Below are 14,449 nucleotides of genomic sequence, written 5' to 3'. Positions count from 1 at the left end.
CAACGCGACTTTCAAGTGAGGATGATACTCATGCTATAATAACTTATTTTGAAATATTACAGTAAAGCCCATCACATTAGAATATAAACAGACTTTTAATATAACAACTTAAAATACTTAAATAATAATTTGTACATTTATTGGGGCTCTTTTTTGGTCAACACAGTTACTGTAGTTCATACTTGATTTTTTGGCACAGTAAAAGTGTTCAACACACCAAAAACACAACATTAAGTATCTATGCTTCATATCTGACCTTCCAGTGATCTTCAGCATCAAGTTCATTATAAAGTGCCTCTCTGCTGGTCATCAGGTTCTGTCTGCGGATCTCACTTGTGCGCTGCTCCCACACCGACTTCGAACCTTTCGAGTTCTTCTGCTGCTCTTTACTACAGAGTAAAGAAATCAGGAGAGACAGAAACACAAGGCTTTTTAACACAGAACGAAGGAAAAGCCTAGGTTTTCCTCCCCTAAAGCACCTATGAGCGATGACCCGGGGTGAAAGGAAATGATAGTGTCCCTTATTCCCCAGCGAGAGGACATGGATGTGGCTCATGAATTGTGCGAAGGGAGTGATGACATACTGAACAACAGCACTGAGCTTTGAGGCATGTTCAGTCAGACAGATAGAGAGAGAGAGAGTGAAGGCAGAGATGGATTGAGACCAAAACAGCAAGACGACTGTGCTTTGCGGTGCTGCTGTGAAAAAGAAGCAGCAGGTGAAACCTCAGCCTCAGTTTTACAACACAAAAAACTGCAGCTACAGCGGCTAGAGACATCCACACAGAATATGAGGATGGCAGAAAGCGAAAGAAAAAGGGAAAAGAAAAAAAAATGAGTAAGTAAATTAATAAATACCAGTCCAGTAAACTGTCTGTGGCATCGATACGTTCAGATTTTACTCTGAGGAGAGGGGGGTGAAACAAGGAACATAAAAACAACGCTGCCACAACTATCACAGAAAACAGCTGACAAAGTGAACAGCGGCACACATGGTCCCCGTTCAAGTGACTTATGTCACTTTAGGGATAACTTGGATGTGTTTTTGGCAACCCAGGCTCACTGTGGATACGTACCCAGGTCTACATTTCTGGGAACCGCAAAATACATACCCAGAGCTATGTCGCCATGCAGTTTTTGTTTTCGCAAATCCACCAGAGGTCGCTGTGTACACTTTTTGATGATCTCAAATTTCTCCCGTATGTGCCATTTGTGTGACCTCACGTAAGTCCACCAGGGGCCGCAATATGCATTTCAGCCAACCAGCTTGCTGTCGAACAATTTACTGACCCACTCACCCTCTTCTCTAAACCCAATAGTGTTTTCAAAAGCAATCTAGAAAAGAAAAGCTGTTGCGTCGTCATTTTCAGATTTTACCTAGCTGTCATTTTTATTTATTTTTTTGCTTTTGTTTAACCTGAATTCTGGAACCATTCTTTACCCAACATGAACCACGTTGTCATAGTGCCCCATAGCATTTATTTTACAGATGAAATGCAGCCAGATGAAAATCTGGGTACATTTTTTGCAGTATCCAGAAATTTAGACTTGAGTACGTATCCACAATGAGCCTGATTTTTGGCTTTTCAAAACAAGCTTAAAGGGATAATTCAACTTCCTGTTAGTTTATTTACCCTATCCCGACAGTCGGCCATTGGACAGTGTTAGGTCACCAGTGAGTGTCTGTTACACTTGTTTGTTTCTTTGGGCTCAAGGCGGAGGGAATTTGCCTGATTCAGCATTTAGAATTGGCATCGGTGAAAGAGAGAGCTCTGATTGGCTGTTCAGCTACAAATCAGAGAGCGAGAACAAAAACTGAAGCAACAAAACTAAATGGCGCAAGTTAAGAGGGAACACAAACAAGTCGGCTGTAATTTTGTCAAATTTCTTAAATATTTGCAATCTATATGGATTATCAGACATATTTGCACAAGCAAATCCCTCTGTGGTAATTGAGAAGTACTGTGAAAATGGTGCAAATGTGTGCAGTATTAGTTTTGGTTTGCTTTTGTGGAATGACAATACAGATAGTGCCTGTATGGAGAGATGCCTCCTCTCGCCCAGGTGAACATCATACAGTACATTCTCATTTTAGTCAGCGGTCATTCATTTGCTGTGTTCACACGCAGCTTTTTGGTCAAGACAGGACCAGACAGAGCTGAAAGGAGGCGACATCACAGTTGGTTTTCATTGCTGGAAGATCTTTGATGTCGCCTTATAACCATTCAAGATGTAGCTGTTTTTTGTCTTTAGCAGAACATAATTTTTTTTATCTGAAACTGTAGTCCTAGGTAATTCATAAAATGCAAAATGACTATTAGCAGTTTGAGAGTCAAAAAAAAGCGACTAGATAGAAAACAAATATAATACTTGTGACTTCCTGGGACAATACGATTTGATCTTTGCAAAAAAAAACGAAACATTATTTAATATTCATAAATCACAAGTAGCCATGTGTATTAATTTGGTTTGCTTGTATATGCTTATATTTACTCTTAAATAAGCCATTCATTTGCATTTTCAAATCACCAAGAACCACAGCTTCAGGTAAAAATCTTTGCAAATGTTTTACTAAAGCCAAAAAAAAAATCCCCAACATCATGGAGGACCTGATGGTGAGCAAACTAACAGGGTTGTTTGGTTTTCGTCTTGGGTAACTTATCCCTTTCAAATTTAATATATGAAATCTTAAACCTGCTTGTCGGGAAATCAGTTATTCCAAATTCCAGGTTTGTGCCAAGTTACCCCTAAACCTATCCAACTTACCATGTATGTCAAGTTATTAACAAATTTAGAAATCTTAACAAAATAGAAATCTTCACTATAAACATGCAACACCATGTCCTAACCTGACATAATAAAGTGATAACAGTAAATTCTCACTGGTCCTCAGTCTTGTCAAATCTAACTGTGTAACGTCCTGCACAAACCTACATAAGGTTTGTCTGCATAATGGCAGTCTAGTCTTCAAATCATTTGGGAGTCCTGGAAAAGTTTGGTTGGCATTGCCAATACATTGCCAACATTGCACTGGCATGTTGCTGTTTTCTGCGATCGATTTGGTGGAACTGATACCATTGTTACATGTTCACATTACTTTTAAGGCTTTTAGTTAAAAACATCGGCAAGTAGTTGACCAATCACAAACTGGGCAAGATCTGACCAATCAGAGTAGAAGAGGTCCTCAGAGGGAAGGGGCTTAAAAAGACTTGATCCTTGAATTAACTTTTTCAGACACAGTCAGAAAAGAGCTGATGCTGCAATAAATATATTACAAATGTGAGGAAAAGATGATAAAATAGCATAAGGGAGGAATTTAACATCAAATATGTTGCTGATATGTTGCATTAAATATGTTCAAGTTATATTACTTGAAACTCACTGCATTATGCTTGGTTAGGTCATAGTGCAAGTGTTAATTATTATATAAACGCACACACTCACAACAAAATGAAAACGTATTGACCATTGTTCGAAACTGAATGAAAAATTAAATAGGGAATCAAACACAAAAAACACTAGATACAAAACAAATATAATACTTATATATCAGCTTATTCAAGCTGAAACTGCATCACTCAGCGATGCAATGTCAGACATAATGCACTCAATGGAGTGAGTGACCTCACTGTGACGGGTAGGGTTAGGGGTGGGGGTAAGCGTCCCTTATTTTTTGTATTAAAAGTGGTAACCCTAGTGATAGATAAAGGAGACATCCAAAACATGCAGTGTTGGTGGTCCTCCAGTAACGTGGTTGAGAAACACTGGCTTATGCAGTCATTTGAACTTTCAATGTCCTTTTCATGAATGCAAGGCTTACTTTAAAATATCTCTATGCATGCAAATAAATCCATATGGGTTTAAAACAACATAACGTATACTCAATCAAGTCACTATTTCTGCGTTGAACTATAATAACATAAAAGAATTACATGCTGTATGATCAGACAGCTTTAAGCAAGTCTGCTGGAAAGTGAATTAGAGTGGATTTGCTCAAAGAAGATGATAAAGTTAAGCTGACAGGCTAAGCTAAACTCAGGCTACGGTACAAGCTCAAATTCATGTGACATAAGGCATGGACTCTTACAGTAATAAAGTGGGAACTATGGAAGTATGTCTGTTTCTGACATTCATGTTTGAGTGTATTAAATCTAATTTGCATATATATATGCATATTCATGCTATGCACATGTCCCTGAGTGCCAGAGGTGCCTTGTAAAAACTTCACCCTTTAATCATGAATATTTATGAAAAACTGGGTATGGATTTGTGTTTCTGAGCTGACAATTACATTTGGCTAAAAAATTTACACCAAAATCCTTTGAATTCTGTGACCCATGACATACTAGATATAAGGTTTGTTAGTGTGCAGAGTAACTCACGCAGCAATAGAGAGGTTTGCAGCAGACAGCGGGCTCACTTCTGCCACTTCTTTCGCTTTCTGAAGAGCCATCTTTTGTGTTGTGGCCTCCTCTTCCTCTTGCTCATCCTAGAATATAACACAAAATACATTAGCAACAGCTGCTAATCATGGCTTGGCTAAATGCTAATGCTAAGAATGGGGAATCTGAAATAGAGAAACTGCATTTAACCTTAGTTAGTTCCTGAGCGTTGGCCAGGTTGTCGACAGCGATAGCCAAGAATACATTCAGTAGTGTGTCTGAGAGTATGGAGTTAAGAAATGGTCATAGGAAAACAGGAATAGGGTTTTGTAATGAGCATCTTAAACTTTGTGGTCATAGACAGTGCTAAACATATGTGTTTGAAGTTAGCTTGTGGCACTGTTGGGTTTGAATTCACTTTGGTGAGTAAACGCAAACATACAAAGTACAAATGAGAATTTATTATGTTGTTAGGTGGACCGTGTTTATGTATTATATATTTGTATAACATTGTGCAACATTATTACAATTTAAAGTAACAGGGTTTCTGCAGGTTTCTTCAAATCAAATTTAGGACCCTTTTAAGACAATTATGAATGACATTTTAGACTTATATATGGGTATATGGGTAAACACAAAGATTTTTTTCTAATGGTCCAGGTTGTACTGTAAATAGTTTTAGTATTTATAGAAGATCATGTAAAGCAGGGGGGCACCAAAATGTTCTGCAGATTTTGGTCCACCCCAATCAATCACACCTAAACAAGCTAATCAACTAGGTTACTAGGTATACTTGAAACACCCAGGCAGATGTGTTGAGGCAAGTTGGAGCTAAACCCTGCAGGGACACCAGCCCTCCAGGACCGAGATTGGTGACCCCTGATGTAAAAGGATCCATTGCTTTAGTTTTCTTACTCTGATTAGGGAATTTAATCTGGAAAATTTGCTAAAAAAAATAAATAAATAAATAATATATATATATATATATATATATATATATATATATATATATATATATATATATATATATATATATATATATATATATATATATATATATATATATATATATATTTATTTATTATTGGTGATTGGGTGTCAGCCTGATGGAGCTTTACATGGACATAGGGAAATTGAGACCTGTTCAAAACGATTTAAGACCTACAAAACAATATTTCAGTGAATTTAAGACTTTTTAAGGCCTAAAAAATTTGTTTTTGAAATTCAAGACATTTTTAGACCCCACGGACATCCTGATTAACTGTTTTATATTTTCATAAAGTTAAAACTTGTGGAAACATTTTTACTTATAATATCTATATGAAGAGACCTCTTAAGTGGACCTGGGCTCTTGAAGGTTTGGAAACATTTTATTTTAATTCTCGCTATTAACCAGTGGCTGATTACCTGCATATTATTATTGGCTGTTTATTAATATCTAAAAAATAACAAATTCAGCATGATATTGTTCTACATCCCTAATCCTACCTAATACATTAATACCTATTAATAATCAGCAAATTAGAAATTGAATGAGGCAAAAGTCATACAGTAGTTAATGTTTTTATTAATAGAGAGGATAGTACCCTAAAATAAAGCATAACCAAAATTATAATTTAATCCAGTTTTGGAAATGTTAAGTTTTCAGCAGCCAATTATCTTCAGTCTCACATGGTTATTCAGAAATTATTCTAATATGCTGATTTTATGCTAAAGAAACATTTTTGTTATTTTTTTCAGCAGAAAAAAAAGTTGTGGCCCTTATTATTACTTAGTATAGAACAGATTGTTTTTCTGTCATTATACATTTTGTTACAGTCAGTTTGATCAATAAATAATAGATTAATAATTTTTCTAAAAACATATTATTTAACTATAGCTGACCTATTTTCCCTGCCCCTGGCCTAGTTTTAAATGGAGAGCACAGAGCAAATATGCATGTATGCATATATATATGTTTTTCTTTGTTTATTTTTTTATTATTTTTTTTTTATTAATCAATTAATTTGTTATTGCTGTACCATTTGCATATTTGTATATATATATTTTTCTATATTGCTGTACGGCCTAATATGTGTTACTTTTATCTATAATATTATTTTATTTATCTTATTATTATAGATATTTTTATTTATTTTTGTTATTTATCTTGTGATTCTTTCTATTTAATACTGTAACTCTTTGACTAATATGCATCAATAAAACAGAGTTAAACTATAAACATATCATTTGTATATTTGTTAAAAACAATGTACCATCATTTCCCTACTCGTTTTTTCTTTGCTGACCTGTAGTATGTGAAATATACAGTCAAAAAAAGAAATCTTTTTGTACATTTGAAAGGATACAGTTGCCAAAAAGTGTGAGCACAATGAAAAATACGGAGAAGATCATTCCTTTGTCCACACCACCCTGAGACTTAATGCCGTCATACATCACCACATTCCAATCCTCTCCTGTTAGAATCTGAAAAAACATGCTCGTTTAAAACATAACTGTACACAGAAATAAACTATTTTCTGAAACCTGTCAAGTCAACAGACACAACCTACCTGAAACACTGTCATAATGGCAGCGGGGAAAGTATCAAAGTTTGTGGGAGGAGTGCCCAGTTCAAAATTAAACCTGGCGCAAACAGAGAGAACATCAAGTAAACATGACGTGATTTTTCTCTATATGAAAGAGAAGTTGATAAAAGGTGTTGATCTATACTGACTGTCCACCGAAGAGCTGCATGCCGAGAAGAGCGAAGACCACGATGAAAAGGAAGAGAAGGAACAGTAAACTGATGATGGACTTCATTGAGTTCAGAAGAGACACTACTAAATTGCGCAACGATGCCCAGTATCTGAAAAAGACAGAAAGCAAAATCTAGCATTAAAACAAAACAATGCTAAATATTGTGTCATTTTACTTTAAACGTTCATTTGTAAAACGCTATTGATTGGGCTCTCTTTTTGATAAAAATGTTTTACCATTTAAATAAAAGAAAAGAAAAGATGTGTATTCGTATTAAATATTTATAGATACAAACATACATAAAATACAAAAATATGTAAATACATATACATATATATATATATATATACAGTATATATATATATATATATATATATATATATATATATATATATATATATATATATATATATATATATATATATATATATATACACATATATATATATATATATATATATATATATATATATATATATATATATATATATATATATATATATATATACATATATACATATATATATACACACACACACACACACACACACATATATATATATATATATATATATACATAATATATATATGGCTTTTAGCCGTTTTTGCATCTGAACTCTTCATATATATATATATATATATATATATATATATATATATATATATATATATATATATATATATATATATATATATATATATATATATATATATATATATATATATGATAGTCGTACGATATTCTGCCAGTAACAGCCCTCGTCCAGCTTCTTCACCCTTGTGTATTACTCCCCCCACATACAGCAACAAGCAGAGGACACTCTACAGTTTGACAAATATTACTGCTGTTGGATGACATAATATACTTTGAGGCTTTTTTAGTCGAGAATGTAGTTGTTTAGATTGCAACTATGCAGTTTATTTATAAGGATAGTGCCTATTTTAAATGTTTATAATTTCTGAGAGACAGCGCTTTGGCGGCCATTAGCCTGTCATTGAGCAGACCAAAGACAGTTGACAGAGAAATACTGGGAAATCTCTGTAGCCGTTTAGCCTTACAAATTTTAAAATGTCAGCAAAACCATCTGTTTTGTCATCACTTTAGACATTACGCTAGAGAATCATTCAAATACTAGCTCTAAAGTGACGTTGGTGAAGTTCCTGCAACAGTTCCTGCTGTTCTGATGTCAGGGGCAGATGTGAATGAATGGTGGAAGAAAGTAGCTCCTCTTACAAAAGGATTTTGAGACTCTCCGTGTTTGATTTCCTTTTTTGTACACATGATTATGCCATCGAACTGTTGTATAAAGGAAATATCATACTTGTAGCAGCGCGATGTGGCAGTATATAGCCACTGGTGGAACACGCCTCCCACCGGTGCCGATATACAGCCACATTGCGCTGCTACTCGTGTGATATTGCTCATATATAATATCAATTTATATTATAGAAATTTAAAAAAAAAGTCTGAAATTTTTATTATCCTTGCGGCAAATAAATAAATACAATAGAATATAAATAAATGAATACAATAGATTTCATATGGCTCTACATACTGCTTGAAATGACACAGCATTTAGATTTATGCTTTGGTGCTTTCATGATTTATCATATTTACAATTTAATTAGAAGCCACAGTTGACTTTATAATATGGAAAAGAGCAGAGTGATCATTGTGCATAATCTGTAATGAAATGCTTTGGAATGATGAGGCTGAGAAAACATTTTTGCATGAACTGAAAAATCAGCAGTGTAATCGCGCAACTCTCAGGAGTGCAACAACACAAAAAACATGTGATGGACGATGTACAGCTACGCACTTGGTGACTTTGAAGATCCTAAGCAGTCTTAGAGCTCGTAACACGCTGATTCCAAAGGACGTCCCGGGTTTCACCATGGCCCAAACCACCTCAAATATACTGCCAACGATGACCTGAAACACGCACACAGTCAAATCCCAAAACAAATAAGGAACACTCTCTGAGGAGCAACTAACAAGGACTTAAGTCTGCATCTAATGTAGGTCAGCAGCTTGCGGAGGTTAAAAACAGAGGCAGAGAGGAAGTAGAAAAGCAGTAGGGAGAGAAAGTGAGACTTTAAATGGGCCAAGAGAGAAGGACACTCACGGCACAGTCGAAACAGTTGAATGAAGAGTGGAAATAAGGGCGCGTCCCCAGTCCGTACATCTTAATCAGCATCTCTGACATAAAGAGGCCTAGGAAAATGAACTCAGCATAATCTGGAGACAGAGGGAGAGAAATAGGACAAAAAAGAGGGAGAAACAGCAGGAAGGAGGGTGTTTACTGATAGCAAAAATTGTTTATAATTTAGTGACAAGCCAGTTTGCAGTTAATATTCATAGCGATAAACAAATATAAATAATAAAATAATATAATATGACACAGTAAATAAAAGGTTAAAGAAAGACTTCACTTTTTGGAAATAGGCTCATTTTTAAATCCTCTAAAGTTAAACAGTTTGAGCCCATTCAGCCAATCTCAGTCTCTGGCAGGAGCATTTTATCTTAGCTTAGCATAGGTCATTGAATCGGACTAGACCATTAGCATCTCACAAAAAAAGAAGAAGAATTTTCCCATTTGAAGCTTGATCCTTCTGTAAGTACATTGTGTACTAAGACTAACAAAAAAATAAAAGTTGCTGTTTTCAAGGTCGATATGGAAAGGAAATATATTTTTCGTAGCAACATTTAATTTTTAATAAGTCTCATTACACAATGTACTGTAACTACAGAGAAGGAAAGCTTTCAATAGGACAACTACATGCCTATTGCCTGCTGGAAGCATTTTATTTAGTTTGAAAAAGTATCAAGTTGGCTAAAAACTGTTTTAGATCCCCGCAGTCTTTAAATAAAACCAATATAAAGACTGAAGCAAGCCAGTAAAATATTTAAAGTTGATCTCTGTGGTCTGTGGTTGGTAACAGCATGATACCTGCATGATTTTAGCATGAATTAGCATGTTGTTAGCATGATTCTAGCATGCATTAGCATTATTCTAGCATGAATTAGCATGTTTTTAGCATGATTCCAACATGAATTAGCACATTGTTAGCATGACTCTAGCATGAATTAACACAATTCTAGTATGTTTCTAGCATGCTAGAGCATGTCACAAGCATGATTCCAACATGAATTAGCATGTTGTTAACATGTTTCTAACATTGATTACCATGTGGTTAACATGATTCCAATATGAACTAGCTTGTTGTTAGCATGTTTCTAGCATGAATTAGCACGAATACAAATTAGCATGTTATTAGCATGACACCAGTATGAATTAGCACGTTGTTACCATGATTCCAGTACAAATTAGCATGTCACTGATATGATTCCAACGTGAATTGGCATGTTTTTAGCATGTTTCTTGCATGAGATAGCATATTGTTAACACCATTCCAACATCAATTAACATGCTGTTAGCTTGTTTCAAGCATGAATTAGCATGTTGTTAGCATGTTTCTAGCATGAATTAGCATGTTGTTAGCATGATTCTAGTATGTATTAACATGTCATTAGCATGATTTCATCATGTTGTTATCATGATTTTAGCATGAATTAGCTTGTTTCTAGCACGAATTAGCATGTTGTTAGCATTAATTAGCATGTGCTAGCATAACTAGCATGTTGCTAGCATGTTTCTACTAAGATTAGCATGTCAGTAGGATGTTAAAACTATTAGCATGTGTTAGAACAGCTAGACACAGTCTATAGGACAGTTGCTAGGGTGCTGAAATTGGTTGCTAGAGAGTGGCTGGTAAGTTCAAAGGTCATTAGTGGTTGGCTACTGATTACACGGAGTTGAATGAGGCCAGACTGTAGTCTGTAGAACAGTCTGATGCAGAGTTATGAGCTCAAAAAATTTGACCCAATGTTAAGTCAATGGGACTTTTTCTGAATTTTCCAGTTTGAAGGTCTGACGAAAGTTTGTGGGATATAGATTTTAAGGCTTAGAAGGAGATATACTTTAAAAATAGTCTCAGAAGAAGAAGAAGAAGAAGAAGAAGAAGAAGCCTCTTTCTCAAGCTAACATAATTATTGAAAAAATTCTTAAATTTTCCTTAATCTTGTTCATGCTGGTGGCAATTTTTCCACAAAATGCTATTAATTTGCCACCGTTATCTTGAGTCCTACTGTTTACTTCTGATTTAGATAATATGACCCATGCGAGTCACAACATTTCAACAAGCACAGCAGTGTTTCATGTGTTCTATGCTGATTCCCATCTGAATGACATTTTTGAAGATGCAAGAAGAAACAAACAACTCAGTAAGAACTTACAGAGGAAGTCTGACAGTAGCTCAGGCTGATCGTAGTGTACTACAGCCACACACAGTGTGTTGAGTGCAACCAGGCTAATGACGGTCCAGTAAAACGCCTGAGTCTTGACCATCTTTCGAATAAGGAAGCGAAGACGTCGCTCTTTCTTGCTAAATGGGGTTTCATCACCCTTCCCGCTCATGCTTGCACGAGCAAAAGGTGAGCCTGAGAATAAATAGCATAACATTATGAGGCACCATTCAAATCTCCTACCCTAGCATTAACACTATGTGATCTTATATGTACAGCTGAAGTCAGAATTGTTAGCCCTCCTGTGAAGTTTATTTTGTTTTTCAAACATTTCCCAAATTATGTTTAACAGAGCAAGGACATTTTCACAGTATTTCCTATAATAGTTTTTCTTCTGTAGAAAGTCTTATTTTATTTCAGCTAGAATAAAAGCAGTTTTTATTTTTTTAAACCATTTTAAGGTCAATATTATTAGCTCCCTTAATCAAAATTTTTTTTCGATTGTCAACGACTTGTCAAATTATTACCCTAAAGCCCTGCTCACACTGTGAGATTTCAGCCATGATTTTGTCATCTGAGACAAATTTGGGAAATCCTAAAAGATTCCTGAAATCCTAGGCTTTCTGTGATCTTTGATCGTTGGTTTGACGTGTTCACAGACAGCTGCTTATTGCCCGTTGTGATCAGATTTTTCCTCAGATAAAGTTCAGACACTTTCCTGTAGTGTGACTACAGCTGCGATGAGCATCAATGCAAGAACCAATAGGAGCGCAGAATTTGATGACACAATCTATGCGACAATTCAAATAACACGGGGAAATTTAGAACATTTTTTTCTTTCTGGTTTTGTTATTGAGACACGTCGTGTGCAAAATTCCCGCAACATTGTTTACGTTTGCTGTGAGCAATCATTTCATAATGCGAGATAGTGAAAGTGTCACGGGTGGATGACGTCAAACTCCTGGGGCGTTTTCTTCCATGTTTGGTGTGTCTTCATTGTTGTTCAGTCTGACTTTATGACAGCTAAGATCCTACAGTGTGACATGGGTTCCATGTTCCTGCAGTCTGACATGCAACAATCAATCAGGATTATAAAATTTTTTAGAAATAAATAAAAAAAAATCACACAGTGTGAGCTGGCCTTGACTTGCACTGTAAATATTAATTCAGTACAACAACAAAAAAACATAATCTTTATTTCCTTTAACTTTTTCTTGTTCACTCAACTTTTGAAAACATCAGCTGCACTGACCTAAAATAATTTCACAGTGATACATAATACATAAAATAAGAGTATTAGTTTTCTGGAGAGGTTAACTACTCTGTAACAAAACTTTTTAAGTTGTGCCTACTGAACATTTTTTGTCTGCAAAACTGGAATGCCTGAAGTTGAGTGAACAAAAAAAACATAATCATTATTTCCTTTAGTTTTTTTCTCGATTACGTAGTTTTTTTCACCTTTAATTGACAGGAGAGTATAGACAGGAAAGCGTGGGGGGAGGAGAGAGGGGAAGTATCGGCATAGGACCTCGAAGTGGGAATCGAACTCGGGTAGCTGTGAACACTGGAGTTCATGTGTCGACGCCGTAACCACTACATGGCCAATAGACATCACGATGCTGAGGCGGCATCACGATCCTCTACCCCGCCCTCTACCCCAGCAGCAACCCGCTTGCGAAAAATACACACGGCCCCGTTTACACTAATACGTCTTAGTTTTAAAATTACACTTTAGAACAAAAATGATCCAAGTCCACACTGGTGTTTCATCTAGCATTTCTGAAAAGATCTCTCCGTCCACACTATACAGCTGAAAACGCACATCACGTAACCACACACACACACAAACTCTGTCATGCGTTGCAGCGCCTGATCTTCAGCAGTCAACCCAGTGAACAGTGCACGTTAAACAGTTTATCAAGGATGTACTGCTGGATAGCGTCTCACTATAGTTGTTAAACGTGATATTTAATTAATCGTGTCTCTAACAACTCTTCGGTCTTTTGTATCTATCAGGTAACGTGTCACAGCATCAGTACACTGCTTCAATCTTTCGCTTTCACACTTGTACTTAGTAATTTTAGTGAAAACCTCAGATACTGTAGGTTGTCCATCTTTTTTACCAACCAAGTTTGTCGATGCCATTATAATGACACAGATAACTCTGCCTATTCATGCCAGAGAAAAAATGATTGACAGGTGGTAATTTGTATGTAACTTATCTTTATTTATTTATGATTTGGTTATGGGTAAAACAAAAACCATGTGGGTCAGGTAGTTAAAACGGTAGGCTACAAATAATTATTTGTTCTGAATTAATTCATTATTCATAAATAATTAATTCACCGCCGCCTACGATGATGATGCCATCGCCTATCCTGATGTTTCACATTAGACATCATATGATGCCAAATTGGTCGACATCGCCTAACCCTAAGTGCAGCTGATGTTATCAAAAGATGAGTGAACAAGAAAAAGCGGAAGGAAATAAGGATTATGTTTTTTTGTTGTTGTACTGAATTGAGTTTTTTACAGTGTGCCTAATTAACCTAGTTAAGCCTTTAAATTGCACTTTAAGCTTAATGCTAGTATCTTAAAAAATATCTAGTAAAATATTACGTACTTTCATAATAGCAAAGATAAAAGAAATCAGTTCTAAGAAATGAGTTATTAAAACTATTATGTGTTAAAAAAATCTTTCCATTAAACAGGAATTGGGGATAAAAATGGCTAATAATTCAGGAGGGCTAATAACTCTGACTTCAACTGTATATAAGCTATTAATATGCATTTGAAAAGCAGAGAAACATATTAATTAATTCCTACCAACTGCATCTCCCATATGGTCCTCTCCTTCTTCTGGATTTAACAGGTCAGCTTTATTTTTCTTTAATGTGGGTCTTCGTCGAGATCCTGTGCACAAAGCAAATTTAGCCTTTACTGCATTTTAAGCGTAATATGTTTAAATTTGATGGCTTTATTTAGCATGCATAAAACATTAATAGTGTCACCGGTGTCATTG

At 35.4% G+C, this 14,449-nt stretch overlaps 1 protein-coding gene across 1 annotated transcript in view; it reads right to left on the bottom strand.

Annotated features, from left to right (window-relative positions):
• cacna1ab (calcium channel, voltage-dependent, P/Q type, alpha 1A subunit, b) overlaps nt 1-14,449 on the bottom strand; it is a 145,128-nt gene that overhangs the window by 97,745 nt on the left and 32,934 nt on the right. Inside the window, exons 8-18 of the mRNA XM_056467844.1 lie at nt 14,439-14,449; nt 14,254-14,340; nt 11,419-11,622; nt 9,248-9,360; nt 8,942-9,054; nt 7,099-7,230; nt 6,935-7,007; nt 6,731-6,848; nt 4,593-4,660; nt 4,383-4,489; nt 257-389 (exon numbers count right to left, since the gene is read on the bottom strand). The exon at nt 14,439-14,449 is cut by the window's right edge and continues 25 nt beyond it. Of these exons, the coding sequence (XP_056323819.1) occupies nt 257-389; nt 4,383-4,489; nt 4,593-4,660; nt 6,731-6,848; nt 6,935-7,007; nt 7,099-7,230; nt 8,942-9,054; nt 9,248-9,360; nt 11,419-11,622; nt 14,254-14,340; nt 14,439-14,449 (1,159 nt within the window). The remainder of the gene's footprint in view (nt 1-256; nt 390-4,382; nt 4,490-4,592; nt 4,661-6,730; nt 6,849-6,934; nt 7,008-7,098; nt 7,231-8,941; nt 9,055-9,247; nt 9,361-11,418; nt 11,623-14,253; nt 14,341-14,438) is intronic.

Source organism: Danio aesculapii, chromosome 11 (genome assembly GCF_903798145.1).
Source record: "Danio aesculapii chromosome 11, fDanAes4.1, whole genome shotgun sequence".
Taxonomy (NCBI): Eukaryota; Metazoa; Chordata; class Actinopteri; order Cypriniformes; family Danionidae; genus Danio; species Danio aesculapii.
Note: the sequence above shows the minus strand (reverse complement) of the source record. Positions and strands in the feature narration are given on the sequence as shown.